This window comes from Rhizomucor pusillus (assembly GCF_041956525.1).
Source record: "Rhizomucor pusillus strain CBS 183.67 unplaced genomic scaffold VTP01scaffold_5, whole genome shotgun sequence".
Taxonomy (NCBI): domain Eukaryota; kingdom Fungi; phylum Mucoromycota; class Mucoromycetes; order Mucorales; family Lichtheimiaceae; genus Rhizomucor; species Rhizomucor pusillus.
In genome coordinates, this window is record NW_027192147.1 from 1,511,127 (window position 1) to 1,539,021 (window position 27,895).

The 27,895-nt window shown below is 45.2% G+C and overlaps 9 protein-coding genes and 1 non-coding gene across 10 annotated transcripts; 9 read left to right on the forward strand and 1 right to left on the reverse strand.

The window, feature by feature from the left end:
• Positions 1 to 273: 273 nt before the first annotated feature.
• On the forward strand, positions 274 to 1,676 carry VTP01DRAFT_8763 (uncharacterized protein; the record flags this gene model as incomplete). Its single annotated transcript, XM_069387920.1, has 5 exons — positions 274 to 457; positions 524 to 840; positions 901 to 1,135; positions 1,197 to 1,367; positions 1,426 to 1,676. The coding sequence occupies 5 exons, from the start codon at positions 274 to 276 to the stop codon at positions 1,674 to 1,676; spliced, it is 1,158 nt and encodes a 385-aa protein (XP_069241641.1).
• Positions 1,677 to 1,774: 98 nt separating this feature from the next.
• On the forward strand, positions 1,775 to 4,569 carry VTP01DRAFT_8764 (uncharacterized protein; the record flags this gene model as incomplete). The annotated part of the gene is made up of 6 exons (XM_069387921.1): positions 1,775 to 2,101; positions 2,176 to 2,223; positions 2,293 to 2,341; positions 2,398 to 3,605; positions 3,667 to 4,380; positions 4,435 to 4,569. The coding sequence occupies 6 exons, from the start codon at positions 1,775 to 1,777 to the stop codon at positions 4,567 to 4,569; spliced, it is 2,481 nt and encodes an 826-aa protein (XP_069241642.1).
• Positions 4,570 to 5,489: 920 nt separating this feature from the next.
• On the forward strand, positions 5,490 to 8,326 carry VTP01DRAFT_8765 (uncharacterized protein; the record flags this gene model as incomplete). Its single annotated transcript, XM_069387922.1, has 8 exons — positions 5,490 to 5,904; positions 5,967 to 6,138; positions 6,207 to 6,638; positions 6,733 to 7,314; positions 7,382 to 7,479; positions 7,538 to 7,734; positions 7,798 to 8,206; positions 8,268 to 8,326. 8 exons carry the CDS (start codon positions 5,490 to 5,492, stop codon positions 8,324 to 8,326), a joined length of 2,364 nt encoding a protein of 787 aa, XP_069241643.1.
• A 2,594-nt stretch (positions 8,327 to 10,920) lies between these two features.
• VTP01DRAFT_t34 lies at positions 10,921 to 11,002 on the forward strand. Its single transcript has one exon. It is a non-coding gene; the product is annotated as a tRNA-Ser (tRNA).
• A 2,060-nt stretch (positions 11,003 to 13,062) lies between these two features.
• On the forward strand, positions 13,063 to 14,345 carry VTP01DRAFT_8766 (uncharacterized protein; the record flags this gene model as incomplete). Its single annotated transcript, XM_069387923.1, has 11 exons — positions 13,063 to 13,105; positions 13,168 to 13,231; positions 13,291 to 13,345; positions 13,406 to 13,484; positions 13,553 to 13,629; positions 13,706 to 13,726; positions 13,812 to 13,821; positions 13,880 to 13,950; positions 14,005 to 14,050; positions 14,114 to 14,222; positions 14,279 to 14,345. 11 exons carry the CDS (start codon positions 13,063 to 13,065, stop codon positions 14,343 to 14,345), a joined length of 642 nt encoding a protein of 213 aa, XP_069241644.1.
• Positions 14,346 to 15,786: 1,441 nt separating this feature from the next.
• VTP01DRAFT_8767 (uncharacterized protein) lies at positions 15,787 to 16,830 on the forward strand (the record flags this gene model as incomplete). Its single annotated transcript, XM_069387924.1, has 3 exons — positions 15,787 to 16,078; positions 16,148 to 16,488; positions 16,549 to 16,830. The coding sequence occupies 3 exons, from the start codon at positions 15,787 to 15,789 to the stop codon at positions 16,828 to 16,830; spliced, it is 915 nt and encodes a 304-aa protein (XP_069241645.1).
• Positions 16,831 to 17,486: 656 nt separating this feature from the next.
• On the forward strand, positions 17,487 to 19,700 carry VTP01DRAFT_8768 (uncharacterized protein; the record flags this gene model as incomplete). Its single annotated transcript, XM_069387925.1, has 5 exons — positions 17,487 to 18,712; positions 18,780 to 18,850; positions 18,916 to 19,203; positions 19,259 to 19,463; positions 19,523 to 19,700. 5 exons carry the CDS (start codon positions 17,487 to 17,489, stop codon positions 19,698 to 19,700), a joined length of 1,968 nt encoding a protein of 655 aa, XP_069241646.1.
• Positions 19,701 to 20,271: 571 nt separating this feature from the next.
• Positions 20,272 to 21,918, forward strand: VTP01DRAFT_8769 (uncharacterized protein; the record flags this gene model as incomplete). Its single annotated transcript, XM_069387926.1, has 6 exons — positions 20,272 to 20,499; positions 20,572 to 20,724; positions 20,796 to 20,966; positions 21,028 to 21,269; positions 21,330 to 21,616; positions 21,686 to 21,918. 6 exons carry the CDS (start codon positions 20,272 to 20,274, stop codon positions 21,916 to 21,918), a joined length of 1,314 nt encoding a protein of 437 aa, XP_069241647.1.
• An 882-nt stretch (positions 21,919 to 22,800) lies between these two features.
• On the reverse strand, positions 22,801 to 23,950 carry VTP01DRAFT_8770 (uncharacterized protein; the record flags this gene model as incomplete). Its single annotated transcript, XM_069387928.1, has 3 exons — positions 22,801 to 23,216; positions 23,284 to 23,401; positions 23,480 to 23,950. 3 exons carry the CDS (start codon positions 23,948 to 23,950, stop codon positions 22,801 to 22,803), a joined length of 1,005 nt encoding a protein of 334 aa, XP_069241648.1.
• Positions 23,951 to 26,348: 2,398 nt separating this feature from the next.
• On the forward strand, positions 26,349 to 27,720 carry VTP01DRAFT_8771 (uncharacterized protein; the record flags this gene model as incomplete). The annotated part of the gene is made up of 8 exons (XM_069387929.1): positions 26,349 to 26,427; positions 26,492 to 26,538; positions 26,605 to 26,730; positions 26,798 to 27,018; positions 27,076 to 27,136; positions 27,198 to 27,252; positions 27,322 to 27,444; positions 27,530 to 27,720. 8 exons carry the CDS (start codon positions 26,349 to 26,351, stop codon positions 27,718 to 27,720), a joined length of 903 nt encoding a protein of 300 aa, XP_069241649.1.
• Positions 27,721 to 27,895: the final 175 nt, after the last annotated feature.

The window sequence follows — 27,895 nt, forward strand, 5'->3', positions numbered from 1 at the left end:
GTGCCTACGAAAACCACAGATCAAGCTACAAAATTACTTTACATGAGTATGACTGCAAACCATGACATTATGTTTGACCATCTTTGAGTCGTCCATCAAAAGCTCGTATCAAGTCTAGCTTTGGAAGATTATGCAATGTTAGAAAAGGGTTATGAAAACGAAATACCAAGGTTGCTCTGAATATTCGATTTGTACATGTTACATGTCTTCAGCCTCCTTCCGCCGCTGAGACGAAATTTTCTTTCCATTTTCTTTTGACACCTCGATCGTGCAATGGAGAAGGATAAGAAGCGACCAAGAGGATTAGCAGCACAGCGAGCAGCCAAAAAGGCTAAAGTGAGCGAAGAGCCCGAAGCCCCCAAAGACACGCAGACTGTGGTTTTGGACAAGATCGTCGAGGAAGGCGACGAGATTGGTGAAGCTGCTGCCTTGTATGAGAGTGCTCTAGAGAAAGCAGGTGCGTGAGTAACAGTGTATATACATTTTCGTAAATAAGATTAGGGATTTATAAAGGAGACGCTAGAATCTGATCCAACTTCTGCACTTCAGCTTATCCGTGGCACAGTGCATGAGTGCGATAGAATACTGCGTAATTGGCCCAAGGGCGACAGACGACCCCCGACATTTTTCTACTTTGTATACGGCTCTGCATTGTATGAACTCGGACGGATGACTGAGGATGAAGATTTTGGACCTTACCTGGATGCTGCCGAAGAACGACTGCAAACCGGTCTCGAGCGATTCGCCGAGGAAGGTCACGACGAAAAGGATGTGGAGGGCGAGCACGCTCCCAATGGAGTAAGACTGACGGCAGCGCTCGCCAAAGTATGGTTAGCAAAGGTTCGTGGGGATAATTGAGACTCTTTGGTTTTCGAAATCTAAAGACGGTTCGGTACGCAGGCCGCAACGGAAATTGATGAGGAGCACAATGATATCCCGAATCTGGCACAAGAAGCACTCAAAAATATGCAAACGATCTATGTCAAAGGCGAGGCAGAGTACACGCCGATACCATTCCGAGAGCTGGTTGATTTGGCATCTGCAGCACAGAGCCACGGTGACTTGTACAAGGATTTCGATAATCAATCCAAGTTCCGTGAGTGGGCACACAGCATTCTGCTGGAAATCACTCAAGGTACGGGCATGAAAGTAAAATCTGGCTCAGGAATATATTATCTGACAATGGAGATGAGCAGAGGAACCGGAGAATGCCCGTGCATTCCTGGAACTCGGTCTGAATAGACTCTCGCTGGCAAACTATTGGTTGGAGCAAGTGGATGAAAAGATGCAAGATAAGGATGAAGAAACCGAAGAGAAAAAGACACGGACGCCGGAAGAGGAAAGGGCTTTTGAGGCTATCGCCGAAGGTTTGAAAATGTAAAGGAATTCAAAAGCTGAAAGATATGCTAACATGGTTTCCTACAGCAAAGAAGCACTTCCTGCAATCTCTTGAAATGTTCAAACAGACAGGCCAAGCAGGTGCCCAGATTTATGCAGATCTGGCTGAGACGTGCGTGAACGAAGCAAACTTGATGCTGACTGAAGAAGAGCAAAACAAGCGCTATGAGGAGGCGCTCGGATACATCAAGGAAGCACAGACAGCTGGCGGTGAAGGTTACAGTCTTCCCGAAGGCTTACAGGCTTTCTTGGATGAATGGAACGAAAATAAAGAATAGACTTTTGCCCCTTTGTTGCTTGAGCATTCAAATTCCGGTTCCAGTCAACAGCTATCGTCTTTCTTTCTCGCCTTGTTACTGTACCTTTGACAACAGCAATGACGGACGTTGCCGAAAGAGCACCGTTGCTTGGCAACGACGATAGCGATCCTAATCAGCATCGACCATCTGCAGAGTCTGTGGAGGAAGAGGAACAGCAGCCACCGTCTCGACAGCAAGCGAGATGGAATCGGCCAGAGGGACAGTTTCATATCGGCCGTTTCACGTCTTTGGAAAAGATGCTGTTTATTCTGAGTGTTACGCTCCTCAATTTATTGTTTGTTTTTATCGGTTTGTTCGCAAGAAGCGTATATCAAGGCGACAGCAGGTCTGTTGCGCCAAGTCCGACTAGCACACCCACCGTTGCACCTACTCCTTTGATACCTGTAAAGTGCTTCTCTCGCAAATTTAGAGCTTGGCTCTGGATGATACTCAAAAAGGAATACTTTCACGGAAATAGAAGTGCGAAACTCCAAAGTGTGTAACGACTGCTGCAGATATCCTTGGCGTAAGGAAGTTCACGGCGAAAATGCAAGAAGAACGAGTCTTACACAGCTGTAAATAACATGGATACTAGGACCTTGATCTGTCTGTGGACCCATGCGATGACTTTTTCGCATTTACATGTAAGAATGGTCGGATTATCATGCACCGCAAGATATTTACAATGTCGCTACCATAGGCAACAATTGGATTAAGACGCACAAAATACCAGACGGGCAATCTACGACTGGAACTATGCTGCACATGTTTGACGAAAACCAAGAGACGCTGCACGAGATTTTTGAAAGCGATTTTGATGCGATTGAGGACGAGAATAAGGACGGCTTGCCTAATCCCGAGCGCCTGTTGGATAAACAGAATTTTGGCAAAGCTAAAACGATGTATGATTCCTGCATGAACGAGTCAGCAATCAACGCTCGCGGTGCAGAACCGATCATACCTCTCTTGCGCGACATCCGCGATTCTTTCGAAGCGACCACCTATGCAGCGACGCAAGACGGCCGATTCGTAGAACAAGATCAAAAATCGAGCAGTTTAGTACAGCGACTGACAAAGACTATTGCACAGCTAGCCAACGCAGGAGTAAATGCGCTCTTCCGCACCAACATAGATTTGGACCTAGAGAATCCAATCACATACCGTGTGTACCTTTATCAATCCGGATTGACGCTTGCATCCAAAGAATACTACAAGCAGCAAGATAAGCTGGATGCCTTGTTTGAAACAGTTGCGCAAACAATGGATCTTGTGCTTGGCAGTGCAGATTCAGAATTTGGATGGAATCGCTGGAGTGCCAATACGACAGCGCGTTTGATTGTCAACTTTGAAAAGGATCTTGCAGCCATCAGCGATACGCCCGAGTTCTTGTGGGAACCCAAAAACATTTATAATTTGCGCACGCTATCGCAACTGACAAGTTACAATCCAAACATTGACTGGGATCTCTTGTTGAGCCATATCCTACCTAGCACTGCGCCCCACCAGGACACTGTGGTTGTGACCTCGCCAGAATACATGCAGCGATTGTCAAAGGAAATTCTAGAAAAATCAACTGACCGAACGATCCAAGCATACTTGTTGTGGCGGGTGATCTTTGAATATGTGCAAACATTGGGTGAGGATGTGAGACTACCTCTCGAGCGTATGGAAGCTAGACTGCGCGGTACAAGTGTCAAATTGCAGAAACCGCGCTGGCAAACATGTTTGGATAGGATGCAGGAATCCATGGGCTTTTTGATGGGCCGTTACTTTGTGCAGAAGCGGTTTAACGGCGACTCTAAACAACGCGCAGATGAGTTTGTATTGTCGATCAAGGATGCATTCAAGAGGCGATTGCCAGAGCTTACATGGTTGGATGAAATAACCAAGCAACGAGCCATGGAAAAGGTAACCATAGCTTCATATTTCTTTGCATCCGGGAAACTAAAAGCAGAGTCAAATCTACTAGGTTGATAATGTGATGTTTAAGATTGGATACCCTACATCGAGTCCTGACCTGACGTCCCCTGTATCAGTGTCGCATTACTACTCCGAGCTCACAGTGCAACCTGATGATTACTTTGGCAACTATGTGAACGGCCGTCGATGGTCGGTCAAGAAGGAATGGCACAGACTGGGAACTGATCCTGATAGAGGCATTTGGATGATGTATCCACAAGAGGTTAATGCGTATGCAAGCGAAGGTCTCACCGAGATTGTCTTTCCTGCTGGTATTTTGCAACCCCCGCAGTTTAGCATCGATTATCCGGACTATCTAAACTATGGTGCTATCGGCATGGTCCTTGGTCACGAATTGACGCACCACTTTGATCCTTCAGGCAGCCTTTTTGATAAGGATGGACGAATGGTTGACTGGTGGACCAATGAAACCCGCACGCATTTCAACGAGAAGACTCGATGTTTCATTGACCAGTACAGCAACTACACCGTTGATGCTGGTGACGGCAAGAAACTCAACGTAAATGGACGCTTCACTCAAGGGGAGAACGTGGCCGACAATGGCGGCATTGCAACAGCATTCCGTGCCTGGAAAGCGACGTACAAAGCCGAGCGCAACATGCTCCTACCCGGATTGGATAATTTCACGCCAGAGCAACTATTCTTCATCAGCTTTGGCAGGAATTGGTGCTTCAAAGCAACCAATGAAGCTCTCGTGCAGCAGGTGCGTTGAAAGGCATTGATCGTTAACCATGGAAAACTTAAATTATATTTTCAGGTCCTTACTGACGAGCATGCGCCCAAAATGCTCCGTGTCAAAGGAGTCATTCAAAACTCCAAGACTTTTTCTGAGGTGTTTAGCTGTCCTGTAGGAAGCCCCATGAATCCAGAGCAAAAATGCGAGATTTGGTAGATTATTACTAGTCAATTGTATGGTGATATTCCCTCTCTTTGAAAATATAATTCATTTATTCTGCAAAGCAAAAAGGCTTTATGAGTCTCAATTTTACATGTAACAGGGTGTTCTTGAATGAAAGCATATAATTCATTGTAGTATCCAAGCGATGATCATTGGTTGTTTTGTGTGAGGCTCGGAGCAAACGGTTTCCTTATCCGTCAAGCGAAAATATGGTTGTATACGTTACACCAAAGCATTTCTGCATTTGTGTGCGAGCAATGCAGCATGCGAGTCTACATAAAGGCACTTTACATCAAGAATAAGCAAAAATATTTTAAAAGCTCTTGTACCATGCGTATTAGTTTAAAACTTTCGTTTAGTGTGCTGATTAAACTACGAATTTCTATCAGTTTTCTCTTGAATAAGGCAAGAAACGCAATGATATCTTTGAAAGCATCATTTCTTTTTGGTTGGCATAGATCTCTTTGGATGTATACATTCATTGTAAGTACTCCTTACCTTTTTCAAGCTGCGTACGGTCATAGCTTGCTCTTTTTCATAAAATCGAAGACCGAGAAACAACGTAAGGTAGTCTTCTTCTACGGAAGCCTTTGCAAAGCTGTTGTGTAAGCATCAGCTGTATATCTGCATTTTTTATCAATGAGATTTCGAAAAACCAAGTTGCAATGCGTACAATCTATAGCTTTTTGAGCAGCAGCTACCAGCGGGTTCTATTTGTAAACGCATAATGGCCCTTAGCAGCAGATCAAACACCGACATTTTGGTGTATAGGACAAAGAAACCATCAGATTAGAAGCAACAATAAATTCTGCAGATAGGATAATCAATCTTTGCTGATTACTCTATTTAATTACCGTAAAGTCGGCCCTATCCTCTTTTCTATCTCGTTGTCTCACTTCATCTACAGCCAAATCATGGAACAACAGCGTGAAATTGTAAATGGTCCAGTCATACAGCAAGTCATCGAAACGGTCCAGAAGCGCTTGACTGCTCAACATATACCACACGAACCTGAACAAGTGCAGCGGATCCGCCAAATCCTAGGACTGGATCGACATGTGCCTTCAGAGACCTGGTCTCATAGCTTAGTACGCTGTTTGCAATCTCACAGTGGAGTCTCTAATGAAGTTCTCTTGGATACTTTACACCTCCGTCTCTGTCGCGCTGAAGATCAGGCCCCTCATGGAACCAGATACTTTTACCTTCGTTCGTGGAAGGTAACCAGGACTACTCTTCAAAGTATCCTGGACCGAGTCTATGATCCAATGGAAGAAACGATCCCGGAACAATGCTATGGGCACTCCAAATGCCGACTGACACTGATTTCTGGTACGTCAGGTACATAGGTCAATGTACCAGCCCGACTACTCCGTGGCAACGTTACCGTGAAGACTTGGATAGGCCATCTGGCCATATCCGAAACTTTTTTGATATTCTCGAGGATGTTGCAACAAGCCAGGAATACTCGTGTCAGGTCCTCGAATTCCTGCAAGCCAGACTCCCTCCTGGCCGACTACAGACGGAGGCTGACGAGATTGAACGCTTGCTTATTGCTTTCTTTGGGTTGAGTCCTTGCTCAATCGCCAAACCGGCGGGTTTTACTCTGCATTCACACCACCAGCTGACCACAGGGAAGTGACCGAAAACTTGGAACTTACATATGTGGAGCACCATCAGCAACATTCGTGCCTGCACCAGAGACTGCATACACAATCGATGGTTTGGGGTACTCAGGTGCAACAAATGACAATCGATAACCCAAGAGGTACCGGTACCTTGACAATCCCTTTTACAGAGGCGCATGTGCAGACAATGGTGGAGCAGGCTTCACCGAGACCAGTTGCTGAGATGAGGGTTCTTGTGTTGATCGGGAGAAATATCACTCGAGAAGACTTTTCGAACAACGCTTCTTTCTTTGCCGGATGCGCCAGGGCTACAAACTTGATCCACCAGCTGCTACAGCCTATGGGTTTTCCTGCCGATGCTCGCTTGCTCAGTGACTTGTTGCCTTTGCTGACCTGTTCCCGTGGCCTAGTGTGGAGCCGATTGCAGATGGTATTGAGGTAAAAAAGAAATCAGCTTTATCTATTATTTAAAGATGACTTGTGTGAGCTCACGTGGCGTCCGGCAATTGACGAGATACCTGAATATTGTAAGACCCGTGGTTACAGCAATATTCTCAGCCAAAGTTTCTTCGGTGGCAATGTCAGACTTTGTACACCCGTATGGGTTCCCGAATGCGGAACATGCATTGCTGCAGTCTATCAGCGTCCCACAGATCAAAAGCTTCATTGGATCAGCGAAACTGGAGCTAGACAATGAACACCAAGAAGGGTACCTTACAATTGTTGTGCCACATCTTCACCCTGATGTTGATCGGTACGGAGAAGTTCCCATAGAGCTACGATCCGTCATATATCTGACGTTGCTGGTGACTATATACCTTGCCACGGAAGCGCTGGCTCTGGCTCGGCAGACACCGCAAGCAAGACACGACGATCTTGTTCGACAGCTATTTGAAACCAGAGGAACGGATGCTCCAGACCTTCTGGAAGCAGCAAGTGATTTATACAGACGGCTAGAGCGTGCAAAAACGAACCTCCGGAATACTGGAAGCGAAGAGCACGCCAGGAGGCACCAGTGCCCTTGGCAGCTAGGCAAGGATCATCAGAAGCACGAGCCCTCGGACAACTTGAGCGCATTGCAATTACGGGCATGGCAACCGGCCGGCCACACAGTGTAGAACGACGGTAACAAGCAGAACTGCTATGGAAGTCGGATTTTCAAGATCTTCATGTCCACATAGGCCGCAACAACCGCGAAGATTGGTATCGATGGGCTCTGCAACTGCCGGCAGGTCATGCCTATTCGCTGAGCGCCCTCTCCGCTCTATCAAGACTCAGGGCAAGAGAGCAAGGTCTTCCGGCATAATATGCCAACTTGCGTGACTTTGCGCCTGAAGGGGCAACGGACGATTTCTGGATGCAAAACGAGGATGAGGTACACGCCGCCTTTACACGCCGCAGCCACTATATGCTGGGGAACCTGTCAGAGGAAGACTTGCGCCGGCGTATGTCCCAAATATCACAGGTATACTGGCATAGGCGGCGGCAAGAAGAATATCTGGAGGTGCTTGAAGACACCGCAGTCGAAATATGGGCAAACAGCACGGTCGTCCTGCGTTGGCATAACACCATTCAAGGGTAACACATTCCCATTCAGCTTCGGGCTGAATGGCTCCGTAACCTTCCCGACCAAGCATGCCATGTACATTTCTTGCCAGACGGAGTGGGCCTGTCCTCTGTCCAAAACGGCGTTCAAACACCTATAATTGCGGCAGAAAACACAGCAGAACAAGGAATCTGGGCCCGTGGTGGCAATCGAAGGCGCTTTGGAACAGTACCCTACGCTCTTGATCTTGAACGATTTTGGCAACTCAAAAGGGAAAATAAGTGGAAGGAACGTTCAAGATATGGAAGCTCCAGGCCGCCCTTTGGCGCGAGGTGTACGCGATCAGCGGGCTTTTCAATTACCGACAAGGCCAGAGGATGCGCTATATCCTTTTCAGCAATGGGTGGACCACACTTACCCAGAACGCGGAGGCATTCACAACGTTACATCCAGCACGAAAGTAATAAATATTACGTGATTTGGCTTGAAAATTGATAACATAACCTATTGAATCTTGCTAGTTACACGATCACTCAAGAGGAACTTGAAGCTCATGGTGGACGGCTGGACCGTTTCTTAAATTATCTAGACGAGCATCATCCGGAGCACCCGTGGACTCCGTATTGGAGGGCGTCGATCGATGATTTCGGCGCAAGGAATCGGTCGACGATACTAATACGTCACAACTTGTCCATTTTCCGGGGAGATGTCGAAAGGGTGCAGCGGCAAACACGGCTGCGTCTAGAGGAAGGCGGAAGGCGACGAACTCGGCGGGAGGACCGGACCCCCCGGAGCGTTGGGCCCAAAGGCCCGATAAATATAAGATTCTTTGATTATGAGGATCTTCACTCATATAACCTACAGAATGAATATGTACTATATGATTTTAATTTACACCTAAAGCGCCGGGGGATGACCGGGAGCTACGTCTCCCGGACTTTAGCCCCACAGGGGTCTAATACCGCGGTTCAACCCTAGACTGAACATTATTTTTTTAAATTTTCATCTTATCAAGGGTGAGGATTAACTGATTTAATAAATTTTATTTATTAAGATAATTAGTCCCGGGGGCTCTGCCCCCGGGCGATTAGATCGGTGCTCCGGGTTCCGCGCCGGGAGCTCATATTTATTATGACATTTACAGTTTTTTCATTTGGTCCCCCTTTATAAATAGTTATTTGCATTTGTATTCTTCCACAATATAACGATGTTGTCTTAAAGTGGCACGTAACGCGAAGCATATAGTCTTGCTAAGAACGCTTTCAGTGAAAACCTGGAAGAAGATGGTGATTACAAAGGACGTCATCTAGAACCACATACACGACGATCCTCTTGTTAAAGTCCCCGCTTTGCAAGGCTACGCGGGTTTTTAAGAACATGGGCTAATCGCTTGAAATAAAGATTTATATAAAATTTTCTGGATCTTTCTGGATGACAGATAATTATTGTATCAAGACCGATCGAGCGACCACCCCATATTCTCAAAAACCCGCGTAGCCTCGCGGAGCGGGGACTTCAACGGGAGGAACATCATAAATGTGGTTCTAGATGACCTCCAAAGAAAAAAAGACACGCTAGACACACGATATATTCGATGATGCGCAAGTTAATTTGGCGTTACCTGTGTACTTCTGCTTCATCTCTTTATCAGCAAAAAACCAATCGAGAACCATTTTTTTCTTTTTCGAAATGTCTCCAAAAAGTTGCTCTCGTTATCTTCCAGGATGGACTTAGTTTTTCAACTGTGCTTCAAAGAAATACATTTTAAGCAATACTTTCTGGCTTCTTCAGAGCATACAAAATCGATTTTGACGACGACGACTCATGTTTGTGGATGTTTATGGATTTTTCGGCTGCATAAAGGAACCGCTTATTACAAGCCTTTAGAAAATACATCTTTGAACGCAGTGTTCACAGTATTGTTCCACCGTCGCAGCGTACAAAGTTTCTGCAGATTGCTCACAGAATGTGGACAACAAGCAGTCAAAATGACTTGGAAAATGCGAAAGAGACTATAATACAGTTCTTTGCTATCTTTAGAAAAATGGCTCTCCTGGTGGGCTGAACATGCTGTACAAGTATGATTATCCGATACAATTCGCAGATGAAAATATCTCTGCGAAATCATGCTTCCAGAACAACAGACGCGGCGGAACCGTACCAGAAAGTGCCGTATCAGGTCATACGGCCTAAAATGCCCTTATCATCGAGCCTTGGACAAATTCTGCAGTACGCTCACAGCGACGAATGAGACATTCAGCAGTTCTATGCCCATGGTAATTTGTGCCCAACGTACGAACGGCGAAAACACCAACGACGCAACGAGTATCCTGAAAGATCCGTACTCGTTTTACGTCGAAAGTGACAGTCGAGCACCAGACAAAGGAAAAAAAAAGCAGTCGTGTTGGACCATGATGTGCTGTTAATGGCATTTCCTCTCTGGCCGTTACGAGTATCTACCAGCAGATGATCATGCAGTGGCAGCTGACGACTGTCGTACTCCACAACCGAAAACCATTAACAAGGAACCGGATAAATGATAAAGAGACCACTTGACGAATCAAAGCACTGCCGACATCTAAGACAAAGGCACAATTGACCACTGGATAATAGGATGAGAAGTTTTATTCTTCAGGAACACTGCTACGTCTATAAGAGCAGACATTAGAGAAAACAATAAAGATAGGAGGTCATCCAAGCACACTATGATCTAGGGCGCCCTGTTGTCGGCTGGATGTCTCTATGCCTTTGCAGCTTCTACGTGGATATCCATGTCTTGGACGTCGAAAAAATCCCGAGACGTCTCCCCCCGAGTAGAACATTAGGAAAGATTTCCCCCGACGCTACGCCTCCTAAACCTCATCCAATGGATTATAGACCAAACTCGTTTTAAAGGTTGGCCGCCAATCCGGCGGGGATTCATAGATCGACCATCTACGGACGACTCCGTGGATATGGACGACCTCCATATCTCACTTGTAAAAAGTCTCAACGTACTTACTGCGTTACCTCTGTCTCTGTCTATCTACCAAACATCACACACACTTACCCCGTAAAGGCAGGTTTCAATCACCGCTACCGATATTTATGCATTTTCTTATATTGAACAGATAACGTACAAAATTTGGGCAGTATTTGTCATAAAGAAATCTAAGGACTGACCGCCAATCAGTGGTCGCTTTGGCGGAGTGGTTAACGCGGTGCCCTGCTAAGGCATTGTCCTTTGGACGCGCAGGTTCGAATCCTGCAGGCGACGGTAGCTTTTTATTTCGCTATGTCGATGGCGGAGTCTGAAATATGTGTTTTGGTACTCGCGATGCTTTTTGTTTAGCACTGCAATGTCGTAACGTTTCTTGCTTTGTGCTACGTCCCACACAGCGAGAAAAAAGACCACGAAGATATTAAGTAATAACAATGTATCGACATTTATATTTTTTGTTTCTCGGTTTTTTATCAATGAAGGGATGCATAAGCGAACTATAAAACTCATTGATATGTGCCTCGTCTGGATATGCAAAGTGTGGAAAAGAATGGGTCCAAAAAGGGGGAATGCAGAGAAACCATGCAAAAATAACGCTGTTTCATTTGCATTACGAGCGTGCACAGGAAAAGAATCACAAAATCAAATTGTCAGATATTCGTAATTATTTTCTAAGTACCAGAAATAAAGCGAAGAGTTCATACAAATTGAAGGACGAGATATTATGGATATTACAACTACAATTGTGAGAGAAATATGACATGTTGAAGCAGGGAGCTATAGAAGCAGGAACAATGAAGACATCAATGCAAAATGTTGGATATGCGCAACGGAATAGACGAACAAAAGACGAAAGTTAAATCACCAAGACGTCAAGCCTTACTCGTACTTGCATCAGTTTTGCCGCAGGGCATTTGTCGGTGTAAGTTTATTTTAGCCGGTATGTTTTCCTTGATGCAAAGACAAGTGTTTAGTAATCATTAACTTGTAATCGCTTTCTGTACTGCTTATTTCCATCATCATTAGATGAGTAGCAGATATAGATCATGTGTTGCTGCTTACCAGAGTTTGCTTCTTCACGCCTAACACTGCTTGGCGGTCCATAACTCGATCGAGTACTTTATCGCGTCGTTCCAGTGCAAAGATTACTAGCTTACAAAATTGTTGCCTGTTTGCATTTACTAAACCTCCCCGTAGAAGTGGCCAAATGGCTACAGATTTAATTGGAGCATTATTCCTCTTTCGTGATCCTTGGCTACTGAATTCAGTATTCTTGACCGTCATTCAATCATCAAAGGATTTGAGTTCTGACTCGATACCTTTATAATCATGCCATTAAGAATGACAAGTAGTGGTATTGGTAATCCAGTACTCATCAATATGATTCTACTCATCCCTCACATCGATCTTTATTTACTGTATTCTTAGGGCTGCGAAACAACAACAGACATTGAAAGCATACGGATGGTATATACTATAGTAGCCCAATTGAACAAACCACGAAAGCTAGTAATGAAAAGAACGACCAACAATGTCAAAAAGTCGAAAAAAACTTTAAGCAAACCAAGCAGCATTAATAATACCAGGCTGCAGGCTCTTGAAGGGTACTCAAGATCTATGCACGTCTAATTTCTTACGAAGAAAGACAGCAGGAACCATCGCAAAGTCAGAGAACATGATTGCGGTTACTAATGTACCTTACAGTGAGTCACTGTAAACTAGAGGGAAAGCTAATAGTAACAATGTATGTGAGAGATGGAGGTATATTCAAGAAAATAAAATTGCTGCAGCAGGAAATTGTCGATCGTGCCGTTCGGTAATTCTCAAATGGACGTGCCGCTTTGTGTCACATGAATCGGCATAGTATGTTCCTGATTATTAGACAAACTCTTCTGCCAACATTGTCATAGCAAACAAATCACAGCTGATGTTTTCTTGTCTCTTAATGTCAACCCAAAGCAACTTAAGACAATAGCTTTCCTAAATTTGTGGTAAGATAGATCGCAACGGAAGACATTTGGTGTTTCTTTTGCTCCTTCCATGAGGCTCGCTGTTCAAATCTCACTGTATCTTTTACTTTACTATGTCATTGTTCGAGGCAAAGAACAATTTATAACTGCAGGTGCAAAGGCCTGGCATTGTCCTATCTCCTTGTGCGTCGCCGCATGAAACTGGTTACTGTGACTTAGGGTCGGTGCTCCTGCTCCGATAGCGAGGAAAGGCCGTGCCATCCGTACTTCTCTTGCTTGCTCATACTCTGAACCAACACCCCTGAGAGACATATTCCCAGCAAAACCGCTCCATATATCCTTTTTCTGCAAATCATACTATACGACATGTCTTCCTCGGCAGCAAGCATTCTGCAGCGACAGTACAAAGGTGGGCAGTCAAATTCGTAAGCTATCGCTAGATCTGCACGGCTCATGCAGCGTCGACCTTAGAGCTTACAAGACATCCCGTTCCCGGCTTTGTCGTTGATCTAAAGGACGATAATATTTTTGAATGGTAACCATGACTGTGATCATTAGATAAAAGGAGAATGCATCGCTCACACGTAGACAAAGGGATGTTGCTATTATCGGTTCCCCAAAGACGATCTACGAAGGAGGCTACTTCAAGGTAGGATAAATATATGCAGGGAAATCGTCGAAAGAAAACACAATATCAATGCACTGTCAGGCCACAATGACATTTCCAGAAGACTATCCGTTCAACCCTCCAACATTCCGATTCAACCGCGAGTTCTATCATCCAAATGGTAAGTCGCTAGTAGCTACAGATCTACATGATGTATACTTTAGGTTCAGAAACTGAGATTTATGATAGTCTATCCTGATGGCAGACTTTGTATTTCCATCTTGCATCCACCAGGAGATGATCCTGTAAGTGGCGAAAAGGCAGAGGTAACATTCCAGCCCCTACTTTTAGATTGATTGACACCAGATATTTACGTTGATCAATGTTGTTTTCCCTACATAGGAACGATGGAACCCAACGCAGGTAAAGATTGGATCGATTGCTGTAGCTGGCCAGACCTCTTCCAGATGAAACTTGCTAACTATCTATATTTGGAAATTGCCTCCAGTCCGTAGAAAGTAAGTGATCAATAGGGACTCGTTGCTGTGTAAAGGCCTGCGTTAACACATGATCCAGGTGTTCTCATATCTATTATTTCACTACTTGCCGATCCCAACTGCTCAAGCCCGGCAAATGTGGACGCTGGAGTAAGTCAATCGATGTCATTAGGTTTCTGAAAGAGACATTAATGTGTTTTGCAGGTTGCATACAGAAAGAACCGCGAACTTTTTGACAGCATTGTCAAGAGTGAGTATATAACGATCAGATAAGCAAGTGGGTCTATCAACTGATGATATCACTGTCATTCAGCCCAAGTGGAAGCATCAAAAAAAGATATCCCACCTGGATTCGTAATGCCAAAGTCAGAAAAGGACTTTATGTTGGCAGCGCCTGCAGAGATTGAAGACGACGAGAACTTGTAAGTATATATTTCAAGTCAAATCTTGGAGATTTATTGACAAGTCCACTGTGTAGCTGGTACGAGTCAGCGGATGAGAGCGATTTTATTGACGATGATGAGGATGAAGATGAGAGCTCCTGAAGGAGCATAGATTAGGGTTCAGTGTCTCTTTTCATTTAGGACTAAACATTGTTGCTTCTTTACCTGTTCATTGTTTCGGTTTCCATGGCACAGCGCTGGATGATATGATTTCGACTGTTACTCTCCGATCCACAGACGAGGATAGGAGCGTAAATCTAGCCATGAATCGTACAATCATCGTATCAAAAAGAGCTATGCACGATGTTGCTTCCGAAATGGTTAATCGTAGTGCAATTTTGCTTGTTACGACACTGTAAAATCACCATCATATTTCATAATGTCATGCATATGGGTGAAAGTTCTCTTGTCAGTGCTCAAATCATGCTGGGGCTCTAATTTAGAACTCTAGATAGCCGACGGTATCCTCTCGTTATTTGATAAGATAACCCCTTGAATCTATATCAATCTTTTCCTTGCAAAGTCTTCAGATCGATTCCTTGAAATCGAGTAAACGTGGATCAAATGTCCGTATCCCAAGGTCAAGTATTTGAATATTACCAGCGAGCTTAGTAATGGATACACAAGTATTTCATTATGATACAGGCTCGTTGCAGAGCATACTACTCATAACAATATCATTTACGCACTGATGGCAGGAGGATGGAATTTCTCGATTAGGGCAGGACCCTTCTTCTGGGGTTCCTTATGACAGGTTGCATTTACTGACATTCCAGTCCTTTCGGTATATCATAGTTGCCAGGAACCAGATCTGCTCTACATTGACATAAGTGTCAAATTTGAAGGTGTTGAGGTATCGATACACTTTTATTCTCCAGACGATACCATGGCTTGCTCTCTTCAGGAGAGTCCGATGAACGATCTGCAGCACGTATGCAGGCGTACAGGATATACAACATGTGGTACTCAGCACAGGAAACATTTGGTTATGCAGGAACAGAGGCCGTAGATTAATGGGAGTAATAAGACAATGCGGTGTACCAATATCTGACAATGAAAAAAGTATGGTCTTCGCCAGCTACGAACGTGGGCATGCACGAGTGTCAAGTATGTGTGGGCAAAATGCCAAGTGGCTAAAAGGAGGTTTTTCCTTAAAACCTACTTTTTATTCGCAGCGCAGGGTATGACTCATTTGGTATTAACTGTAAAGTCGGCCCCCTCCTTTGAGCTTCCAGAGCGCGTGCGTGTGCGGTCCTTGTGTTTGAAAAGAGGGTATATCTCTGGTAGTCTGGAGGTATCTCAGCAACAAACTCTGGGATATTGTGCGCGTGCTGTTCACACATTTGTCAATCTTTTAGTCCCTCGGGAAAAACTTGTTTCAGGGCGGGAAACTCTTGCGGTCTGCGAAAAAGATCAACCGCACAGAATTTTTCAGTGCCACCCGAAAAAAAGAGGGCCTTCATTGTTTTTGGTAATCGTTCCCTTTTCTTCTCCCTGTTCGTTCGTTTTCCACCACCCTACTCTTAATTAATAAACCTCGACCATGGCAGCCGCAACGAGTAAACGTCCTACACCTTTCTACTTTGGCGGTGCAGCCTCTTGCGTCGCCGCCATGGTTGTACACCCCTTTGACCTTACCAAGGTCCGCTTGCAGAACACAAAAGGTGCTGGCAAGCAAGGAATGTTTGGAACAATGGTCAACATTGCCAAGAATGAGGGGTTCTTTAGACTCTACGCCGGTCTCTCTGCTAGTATCTTACGCCAGGCAACTTATTCCACTGTTCGTTTCGGTGTTTACGATAAGCTCAAACAATTTATGGCAAGTCGTAATATGGGTAAGACAAGGCCAAACAGAGTCTGCTTATATCTTGAAGGCACCCATTCATCTTTGCAAATAAAATTAGAACCTACCGTGTGGAACCTTTTGCTTTGCTCAAGCACTGCGGGTGCTTTGGGAGGCGCATGCGGCAACCCTGGCGACGTTATCAACGTACGCATGCAGAACGACGGACAGCTCCCGCCGCATCAACGACGCAACTACAAACATGCCTTGGATGGTGTGATCCGCATGTCCAGAGAAGAAGGCATGTCTTCTCTCTTCCGAGGTGTCGGTCCCAATGTGAACCGTGCGATCCTTATGACTTCATCGCAGTGTGTATCCTATGACATGTTCAAGGATCTGCTGCTTCGCTACAGCCCTATGCAGGACGGTCTGGCCCTTCACTTTTCGTCAAGTGTGCTTGCTGTAGGTGTATAATGGCTATATGCGCATGGATTTAAGCTTAGTAATCATTTGGACACGTAGGGCCTTGTGGCAACGACCGTCTGCTCGCCAGTAGATGTGATCAAGACTCGTATCATGACAGCAAGTGCATCTGACCGTCAAATGTCGTCGATTTCTATCATGACGCAAATGTACAAATCCGAAGGCATTGCCTCGTTCTTCAAGGGCTGGACTCCGGCATTTATCCGTCTTGGACCTCAGACAATTCTCACCTTTGTCGTTTTGGAGCAGTTCAAGAAATGGCACGCTGCATGGCACGACCGACAACAACAATTGCAACTGCCTGCCACAAACAAGTTGTAGAGTGGCACCTCTCATCCTGACTTTGCATCTCCCTTTTTTTTATTTGTTCTCATCATGCTACTCACTCATCGATATCCATTCATCTAGTATAGAACACAAAACGACAAGAGAGATAGACACAATCGCCTCTAGACAGGATCCCCCTTCATCCTTAATTAATAATATTATTGAACTGCAGCAGTGTTGCATTATCTTAAATGTCTTGTGAGATTGAGACTGGTCACTTTAGATGCCATATATATATCTGTTAGGACTCAGATTAGATCAGTGACAACAACTGTGTCGCTGACCGGAAAATCCATTTTGCGCCGGGTTGCTGCCCACAGCGTTACAAAGCAAAGTGGAGTAATGGAATATATACCGGCTTCAATTTTACATGTTTTCGCTGGATCAACTCCCTAGTAGGATATGGTCGTCATCGATAACCAAATCACAACATTTCAATGTTACTTTTAAGTGCTATGTTTTATGTCAATAATTCTAGTCGCATTGGGTATATCTAGCATGTGCATGAAATACTGAGATTCAAAATTTCAACGTCAATTTCAACGTCAAGAACGGACTGTCTGATTGATCCTTTCCGGCAGCCGTCAACGACGAACACTATTTACAGCTTTTTATCCAGGCAACAGCAGCGTTATTTTCGTTCGACTCTAATGAGCGCAATAAACATCCTCATTTACAGCGGGAACGGCACCTCACCGAACTCTGTGCGGCACACGCACCAGACGCTCAAATCATTGCTCGGCCATGCCTACGACATTGTAAAAGTGGATTCGAAAGCTCTCAGCACGGAGCCGTGGGAAGAAACTTGCGCCATGCTGGTCATTCCTGGTGGACGCGACATGCCATACTGCACTGATCTGAATGGAGCACTCAACTCTCGTATCAAAAACTATGTTCATGGTGGAGGTCGCTATCTCGGTCTGTGTGCTGGCGGATATTATGCGTCCAAGACGATCGAGTTTGAACAGGATCGTCCGGATATGCAAGTTTGCGGCAATCGAGAATTGGAATTCTTTCCGGGTCTTTGTCGAGGAACAATTTATCCTGGTTTCGTCTACGACAGCGAACGAGGTGCACGCTGCGCCAATATCCAGCTGATGAGCGATAAGCTGCAGCCTTACTATCCGGGTTTGGTACCCAAAGTAGTCAGCATGTACTACAATGGTGGAGGTTACTTTGCGCACGCAGACAAATATCCAAACGTAGAGATACTTGGACGTTTCCTTGAACCAGGGATCTGCAAAGATGAAGAAAATCCAGCTTGCGTCGTACAATGTAAAGTCGGTCAAGGCACGGCCCTGTTGATATCCACCCATCCGGAATATGAGGTCGCATCAATGCAGACACACGAAAATCAAGCACTGGTCGACGAATTGAGAGCATCGGAAGCAGATCGCAAAGGATTTCTGGTCGCTGCATTTGCAAGGATCGGTCTCAAAGTTGTTGGCCATGACGAGAACCGTATCCAGGAGAATCGTGCACCCGATTTGACACCTATATATCTGTCAGCAGTTCAAGGACAAATTGCACAGTCTGTTGCGGGCGGTCTTTACAAGATATCAAAGGATTCGATTATAAAGGACTCGAATGATACTTTCTATCTGACCAAGTCGGATAGCGATGAACTGTGTTCACGACTTGAAAACATGACTGTGGAGGAGGGCGCGGTGCTTCCTCTGCAAATCAGGATACCCGACTGCTCTGCTGATCCAGCTTGCCCTGACCGCTCAGTCACGCCTCATTTCGATATCAATGCTTACTTTAAGGCCTTGTTGGATATCCGCAGCAAGGAATGGGGAGGCGGCAAATGGTACAGATTTGGTAACACGATGCTGTACTCTGAGGTTATCACTAGCACACAGACCATTTTGGATAGGTACGTGCTTGATGTTTTACACCTGTAATCTGTTGTTCGTTGCTTACTCCTTTATTTTTCATCATAGAAACTATAACTTTGCGCAAGCCCTTCCTAGCGGCTTGGTTTGCATCGCATCTAATCAGATTGCAGGTCGAGGTAAGAAGTTGGATCAACGGTGCATGCAATAGCATAAATGTAATCCTTGTGTTCTCTCTTGTCAGCACGAGGACGCAATTCATGGGTCTCTCAACTCGGCGCGCTCCAGTTTAGTTTGCTGGTTAGGCACAGTGTTCGATTGGAGCACGCACCGGTTGTTTTTATTCAATATCTTACTGGCCTTGCTATTTTGGAGAGTATACGATCAAGAACAGGATATGAAGACGTGCCTTTACGACTAAAGTGGCCCAACGATCTGTATGCAGAAGTAAATGGTGGAAAAGAACTAAAGAAAGTCGGCGGTATGCTCGTAAACTCGAGTTTCGCGCAGGACGAATTCTTGTTAGTAATAGGTAAGAAAGTTTCTGACATGAATGCGAGTCCAGGAGGCTATAAACATGATTACAGGATGTGGAGTCAACCTGTCCAACCCATATCCGACCGTGTCAATCAATGATGTTATTCAAGAGCATAATCCATCGCTTCCAAGACTATCTGCGGAGCAGGTTTTGGCTGGTACTCTTGTCATGTTCGAAAAGTATTATTTGCAATTCTGCGAGGAGGGCATGGGTAAATGGTTCCTGGACAAGTACTATTCTCGATGGTTGCACAGGTAAGAGGTTGTTGACTAGTTTGGAATGCAACGAATGCTAATGTTTGTTGCTATTGCAGCGATAAAATTGTAACCCTGACAACCCACGGGAATGAACGCGTCCGCATTGCTGGCATTACCACGGATTATGGTATGCTTGAGGCAATTAGTGTTGACAATCCTAGAAAACGATATACGCTGCAACCAGACGGCAACAGTTTTGACATGTTGAAGGGTCTCATTGTAAAAAAGTCCTAGAATACTTGAATATTATTTAATAATGTGATTTCTCACTAATATACATATGAGGATCTATTACTGTGTAAAATGGATCTTAACATTGTTAACTAGGATACTGGACTTGAATCGATAGGCAGCGCAGTAGAATACAGTGCACGGACCACCACCTGCTGTCAAAATGTGCTCCGTACCGTTATGCCGGAACATTCGAATGGTCCTCCAGTACACCGGAAACTTATCTCATCAAAACCTGGAAACTAAATCTCGATAAACTAATACTATGACCGGATCGAACTGTAGCCAGGAATGTCTAAATGTTGCCATCAGCTTAATCGTGGTTATGCTTACGGTCACGCTATTCGAGCAGACGCAAGGAGCAGACAATGTCAAGCGCAGCTATGCAATCATGCACTAAAATTCATTCTCGTGGCCAAATTAGCTTTGCAGTGTTTTGTCCCACGTCGTTCTGCTCCTGGTATCCAAGAAAGCAGGGGCGCGGGAGGGAGCAGATAACATTTTCGGTTTGCCCTCAATCCAAAGACCGACTCTCTTTAGCAGCAGGAACTTAACATTCATCTCTTGTCGCAACATGTCTCACAGTGGCCCCATTGCAGGTGGCATGGCGATGGGTGCACCGCCTCTGCCGTCTGTCATGGATACGAGAAATAACGGTAGCAGCCGGCAGTATGCAGAAAAGGAAATATACCAATACGACGCTCCTTGGCCCGTGTATGCTCTCGACTGGAGCAAGGCACCGGGTGATCGGCATGGATTTCGCTTGGCAGTAGGAAGTCTTATTGAAGAACAAACGAACAAGGTGAGGCATTTGCTGTATACGCTCGTCTCGTAACATGCTGAGAACCCATACATACACGACCGTCCATGGTAGCTCCAAGTTATTACGCGGACAGACCTTGCCGTGTACGACGACGTGGATCGGTACAAGTATTACGGCGGCAGACACCAACCTCCAGATTTCATCCCTCTCGCTCAAGCAGACTCGTACTATCCAATCACGAAAGTCTTGTGGGAGCCACGAAAGGTAAAACAGCTGCACCGCATTAAGGGTGATCGCAATGCAGCTAACGTAATGCATCCCTTTCCTTTTTGCAGCGGTCTCCGCGACAATCTGATATACTTGTCACCTCGTCCGATGTTCTGCGCGTATGGGAACTAGTAGATAATCCAGCTTACAGTTCCTACGATAACACCCTCGGTGGACGCCGTGGATACGAGGATCAGACATTTAAGCAATCGCTTGTCAAGAGATCAGAACTCGTCAATGCAAGTAACTAGCAACTTTTTGTTATTCAATGTATCATTCTAACGGCAAATACGCTTATAGCTTAAGCAACGAGATTTTTGTGCTCCTCTTACATCCTTTGATTGGAATGAAACGGATCCATCCTTGATTGTCACTGCGAGTATCGACACAACTTGCACGGTGTGGAATGTGGAGACCTGTCAGGCCAAAACACAATTAATTGCACACGACCGAGACGTTTATGACGTGTCTTTTATGCATGACTCTACAGAAATATTCGCCAGCGCCGGGGCAGACGGCAGCGTACGATTATTCGATTTGAGGTAACAGGAACGATCTGGAAAGATCTTGTGCATCATCTTTAATTTCTCATACATTTGCAGAACATTGGAACATTCAACTATTGTTTATGAAGCTCCTCCAGCACCTGTCAGTCCATCCGGATCTTTTGCATCAGCTATAAGTGATGGCTCGCGTCCGCTCTTGAGAGTCCAGTTCAATCGACTGGCTCCAGAACTATTGGCAACTTTCCACATGGATTCAGATACCGTACAAATACTTGACATTCGATACCCAAGCGCACCAGTGTTCGAATTGGTTCGCAGCCATCAAAGTAGCGTTAATTGCTTCAGCTGGAGCCCGCGTAAACCTGCAGATATCTGCACAGGAGGTAAAAATCGAAATCGCTGTTAGCCTTGATCGTCCTTGTCGGATTTAACCGCTCCTTTATATCCGTTAGGCGATGATGCACAGGTACTGGTCTGGGATATTAACCAGCACCAACCCGCACCGCAGCGGCATCCCTCCGCCACTCTCAATACTCGAGGACTTCCTCAACCTCATCTTGTGCAGAGTCCTAGCTTACGGTACCTTGCCGAGTCTGAAGTCAAGTCTTTATCGTGGAACCAAAGTTTGCCAACGTGGATAGGCATCGGATTCGGAAAGACAATTCAGGCTCTAAGAGTTGAATAAATATGTGGAAAATCAAACGAAACAAACGGATGGGATATTATCAGAGTCTCAAATGGAAAAAAAAATGGCAGTTAGAGATGGCGCATAGCGGGATTCTTCCTGGATGTCTATGGCTACACTGACCCGAAAACATCCATTGAAGTTCTTACAACGGATATCTGATTGATTTTGAGAACTCTATGTTAGGGTATAGAGCAGCCAAAACATTCATCGTCGATGTCATGCGAAGGAATTGATGAAACATATCTTGTCAACTAACGGGTCTAAGACCATGGCCGTGGTCATATTACGACATCGCACGTGAAGTAGAGGATGTATTGTCCGGGAGACTCGACTGCATCAGCCCATGAAGCGACGTTAATCCTCATAAAAAACTTAGCTCAATAGCTAGCCTTTCTAGGGTACGAAAGAGATGTTTAATATACATTAACTATAAATATCCATCTCCAACAAATGTGTAACACTTTCATATTCTCACATTTTCTTACCGTTCTCAGTTTTCTTGTATATTTTGTACTATCTACAGTAGCCACGTATGGTATAGGGCGACACTGTTCATTTCTTCTGCTCCATTCAGGAGGGGCAACCGGAAGTTTCTGGTCAGGACAGCATGATATGTACGCAATGTCATTATACAACATACAAGGAACATGATAAAATTGTGTGTGAACGTTCCCGCATTTCTTGGAAAAACCAGTCGGTTGATTATTCCTGCTTGTCAAATTTGACGTATGAATCGGCGATCTGTGCGACTCTCGGAATCAAGCGCACTTCCTACACTGCATACTGTTTAAAGTTCCCAAATTATATTTGAGTATTACATTGTAAGAGGTAAAAATGACTAGTACAAGCGTGTTTTTAAGGGGAAGTGCATTGTTTGGTCTAAAGGAACTTCTTGCAGAGTTTAACAATGACCTTGACGGCAGCGTCAACATCAATGCCAGCAACGACCTTGGCAGCGATCTTGACAGCGGCCTTGACTTCAACGTCGACGTCGAGATCAGCACCGACCTTGAGGTCAATAATAAGAGGGATGTTGATTTCGAGGTTCTTGATGGAAGCTTGCAAGTCGGCGTTGATGTCAGCGCAAACGTCGGCGACGATCTTGGGCAACTCAACCTTGAGTTGAGCCTTGGCCTTGACGACAATGGGCTTGATGGCGGCCGAAAGCTTGGCTTCGGGGATCTTGCCGTGAGGGTACAACTTTGCAAGTTCATCGAGGACCTTTTCAAGTTCGACTTCGATCTTTGCAAAGACCTTGGCGTCCAACTTGGCGTCCAACTTGGCCTTGACCTTGGCTGTTGTTGTAAAGACCGTAAGATCACATGAAGGAAATGTCAGATAAAAGACTCCTTTGCTACGTACCATCCAAACCCTTAAGGACAGCAGATTCGACAGCGCTCAATTCAGTATTTCCAGTAGAGATCAAACCACCCAAAAGCTTGAGGTCGACGGAAAGATGAGCCTTGACGCTTTCCTTGATCTAAAGCACGATAAAAGAGGCAAATGTTAGTGCCTGGATAACTACTACTGCTGTTGCTTTATCTTGCTTAGTTCTTACCGAAGCGCTAATCTTGGCATACAAGTCGGCGCAAAGCTTAGCCTTGATTTCAGCGCAGATTTCGACGGCAACTCCGTTGTGACGTTTAGCGAGGTTAGAGGAAGAAGAAGAAGAAGCGGAGACAACCTTCTCGAGACCCTTGACGAGTTCAGGGACTTCTTGTTCGAGGTGGGTAAGGATTTGAGGAAGGGATTCGACGTAGTTGGGCAAGTTCTGGACAGCTTGAGCCAGGTCCTGGGTGACAAGAGTGGGCAAATCTTGGATTTCCTTAGGCAATTCCTGGACAACGTTCTCGGGGAGATCCTTGACGACCTTTGCAAGCTTGGTGACGAGTTGTTCGAGATCCTTTTCGAGAGTAGCAGTGACATCATTGCCGTTGACTTGGACATCAACAGGAGCAGCGGTAGCGGTCAAGGCAAAGATGCCCAGGACCAGCAGGAGAAAAGCTGACAGAAACTTGTTGAAACGCATTGAGAGAAGGAAAGGGATGAGGGACGATGGTTTGAAGAAAGGACAGGCAGTGTAAGGGACTCTAGGTGCGCTTCAATCGAGCACCTTTTATACCTTTTTTTTTTCGCCTAGTCCTTGTCGTACGCGTAGTCCCAAAGCGAGATAGAGAGACAGACAGACATGCTGACATGTTACAGTATCGCAACACCGAGCGAGTAATCTCCGGCGGGTTTAATTTAGGAACAAAGGGGGCATAACAGACATCAAAGCTTCAGAGAGAAGGCTCCGCACGTTGCCCATTTTCCAAATGTATCCTGGCGGTTTTTTGCACTCAGTGGCGCGCTCGTTCTTTTGATATTTCCACTCCCCATATTCGTTAAATTCATTTTATGCGACATTAAAAAAGCATTTCTATTTTATCTCGTCCCAATTGTTCAAGATACGCTTAATATTCGTCACCATTCCTCTTTACAACTCTTGTTTTTATTTGAGTCTATTTACAAAGGGCATTAAAGCGATAAACACATGTCAATCGTTACTGATAAAACTAGGAGTAAGTAAACTACGTGGGTAACACGACCAGCAGGATTGACCCGGCAAGCGACAGGTGCTACCTGCCTAAACGGCGATGTTTCACTCGCAAAAATGGTCACAGGATGATTAGCAACAAGCGACGGTGGAATCCATCAATCCGGCCGGGACTGACACGCCTCTGATTTCCTTATCTTCTCAAAACGGTAGATGAAGTTGCTTTTCCCCATTCCATGCGACGCGGAGCAAAAACTCAGCAGGAGTTCTGATATCTGAAACCTTCAAGTCATTAACAGCAAATAAATGTTGCAGCAAGGCCAATTACAGGATGTTTATTGTTTGTTGTAGCAACTCAGACAGTATCTCAAAGCTGTGAAATACAAGATATTCTAAGCATACCTTACTGTGTCTATTCAAGCGATTTCTCATGTCAAGTAGTGGACTGGGTGCCCACGAGCACGCAGCGCTTAGAGAGTAAGAGTATGTAGTACAAGCACGTCCATGTCGGTTAGCACAGCGCAAGTTTTCATTTTCTTCTTTCCAAAAGATCCGGTTAATTACTTGGCCAGCTAAAGTGGGTCTTTCCCAGCCAGACAGGAAGCATTTACTAATTTTATCTGCATTCCACTAATCTTCGAAAAAGAAGACGTCACGTAAAAAAGAACGAGGATATACAACTGTCACTGTTGCTGCCATTGGCTACACAAGAGCGAGCGGAATCGAGAATGGGCCTTTGCGGAATGTCATATGCATCGTCCCATCAATGTTACCACCCATTGGTCGCAAACACCAGGAACCTCCAAAATTGCTTAAATTTGGAGTCAGCGTTCAACCATTGTTGTTTTCTCCAAATCTAGTCAACATGTCTGCTGCTGCTGCTGTTAGCAGCATTGACACACGCCTCCAACAATGGTCCTTTCGCACGCAGCCAACGGGAATCCAGACCTCAGTTCTCAGACTCCAACATGCTTCTAATTGCTGGTAACACCACTTGAGTTCACTCAACCCCCAGCATCCAGCATTCACATCCGCTTCTTTGATTTCAACCCGTCGTTGCTGAGATTAGCGGCTTTCTGCATACCCGGCGGGCCAATAAAACTTTACGCGTCCACGGTTATTGATGATTATAAACACACGATCAACAGCAAGTGTATCTAGAGCCTAATTGGTTGTTCTTTTCCATCTGGATGTTGATTTGACGATCACAAAATATCCCAAACTGCGAAAGGCAATAAGGTTGTCCTCTATGTAAAGTGTCACCATGATTCTTTTACTCAGGGGCCAAGTGGGGTTACTCGCATGCCTTTGGCAACACAAACTACCCTGGATTGTGAGAGTTTCGCGAAATCCATTTGAAACACATGCTAAAAATAACAAGTTGAACAGTTGTAATGCATAAGCTCCTGCATGAAGTTCTTCTCTCTTGCCCGCCATTGAGTTGTGCTACACATACCTTTACTGTTCTAGACAATCAGATGCTTGCTGTGATAGGCAAAAAGGATATGCTGCCTTGCAAGAATTACGCAGCTTATTTTGACAGATTTTTTTTGCAGCTGGTAAACTTTTGTCCAGTGTTCTAAATTGCCGTTGCTACAACTACTTGAGAACGGTTTCACTAGACAGATGCGTTGTATACCCGATCGATACTGCTCTGCTATGATTTGCACTACAGCATGCCTGTTTAGGACTTCAATGCGTCTGTTATCAAAAAATCTTTTGTTAGGGAAGCAAGCATTTACTTATCGATCTAGTAAGCCAGCAACAAACAACAATCCGCCACTGGGACATCGGAAATTCATGCGGGTCCCGCACACGCACACACGCGCGCGAACAGACTTGTTTCCCAAAACCGACACCAACACTTTAGACTCATTTTGATTCCGAGAATATGAAGGTCGTTGTCACTGGAGCTTCTGGATTGCTAGGTCGCGCCGTCAAGGCCGAGTTCACAAAGACCGGCCACGAAGGTAACGTACCCGGAGATTCCCGTTGCATCCAACAAACTTTTCACAAATCTTTGAACGTTTTCAGTCATTGGCACTGCTCTGAGCCGGGCAGGCAAGGATGGCTTGGTCAAGGTAATAAATTCACATTGTATACTGGATGAACGACGAGGCTAACATCACGATACATCGTCGAAACAGCTCGATTTGACAGATTTCAATGCTGTGCAAGAGTTCATGCAAAAAGAAAAACCTAACGTTCTAGTTCACTGCGCCGCTGAGCGACGACCGGATGTCGCCGAGAAGGACCATGAATGGACACGAAAGGTATACAGTGGCAGATAACCGAGTATGACTTTAACATGTTTATAAATATCTGCGCAACGACGACAAGCTCAACGTCCAAGTGCCCGAGAAACTCGCAAGTTTGTGCAAAGAGCAGCAAGCCATGTTTGTGTATATTAGCACAGATTATGTGTTTGATGGCACGTCTCCCCCATACGAAGTCACTGATGCGCCCCACCCTCTCAACTTTTACGGCGAATCCAAGCTGGGTGGCGAAAAGGCCGTGCAGACCATCGATCCTTCTGCCGTTATCCTCCGCGTACCTGTCTTGTAAGTGTAAGCAGACGTGGGAAGATACATGCAGCTGCTAAATGGAACTATACATAGGTACGGTGAGGTAGAGTACAATGGCGAGTCAGCTGTCAATGTCTTGCTGGATGCTGTCAAGGTAAAATGTATATATTCTTGCTGTAAGCGTCACCCCGAAGACTCAACCTCTCGTTCGTTAGAACCAAAGCAAGTCGGTAGATATGGACAACTTCGCTGCCAGATATCCTACCAACGGTACATGCTCAAAATTGAAACTGGGCGATTTCCTTGTCGGACAACTCCACTAACATCCAATCCACCTAGTCGCGGATATTGCTCGAGTGATCAAGGATCTGACAGTCAAACGCGTCGAGAACGGAGACTCCAACGTTGCAGGCATATTCCATTTCTCCAACACTGAAATGTACACAAAGTATACCATGTGTGGTAAGTATCTTTTTTCCTTTTTTTTGCAACCTGTTACAAACGTTGCATGATTCCACTGATAAATCCTTTATTTTGAAAATATCAGCAGTGTTTGCCAAGTTGCTCAACTTGTCCATCGATCATCTCAATCCACAGGATAGTATCCCTGTTTCGGCAGCCGCCTCGCGACCTAAAGATTCTCATCTTTCCAACAAGCGCCTGGAGGAATTCAACATTGACACAGCAAACGTTCCGTTTGAACAATGGTGGACCACTTATTTGACCGCAAACCAATAAAATGCCAACTTGAGCTGCCGCAGCTTTTTGCTGCTGCGCTCTTTCTTCTTTCTCTCCTCTTCGATCGATCGTCATTCGAGATCGTCAGTTACTCCCCACTCTTCTCTCTCGCTCGAGGCTATTGAAAGTAATATGAATATCGTGCAAGTAACTCGCAATATGGTCAGCGAGTACA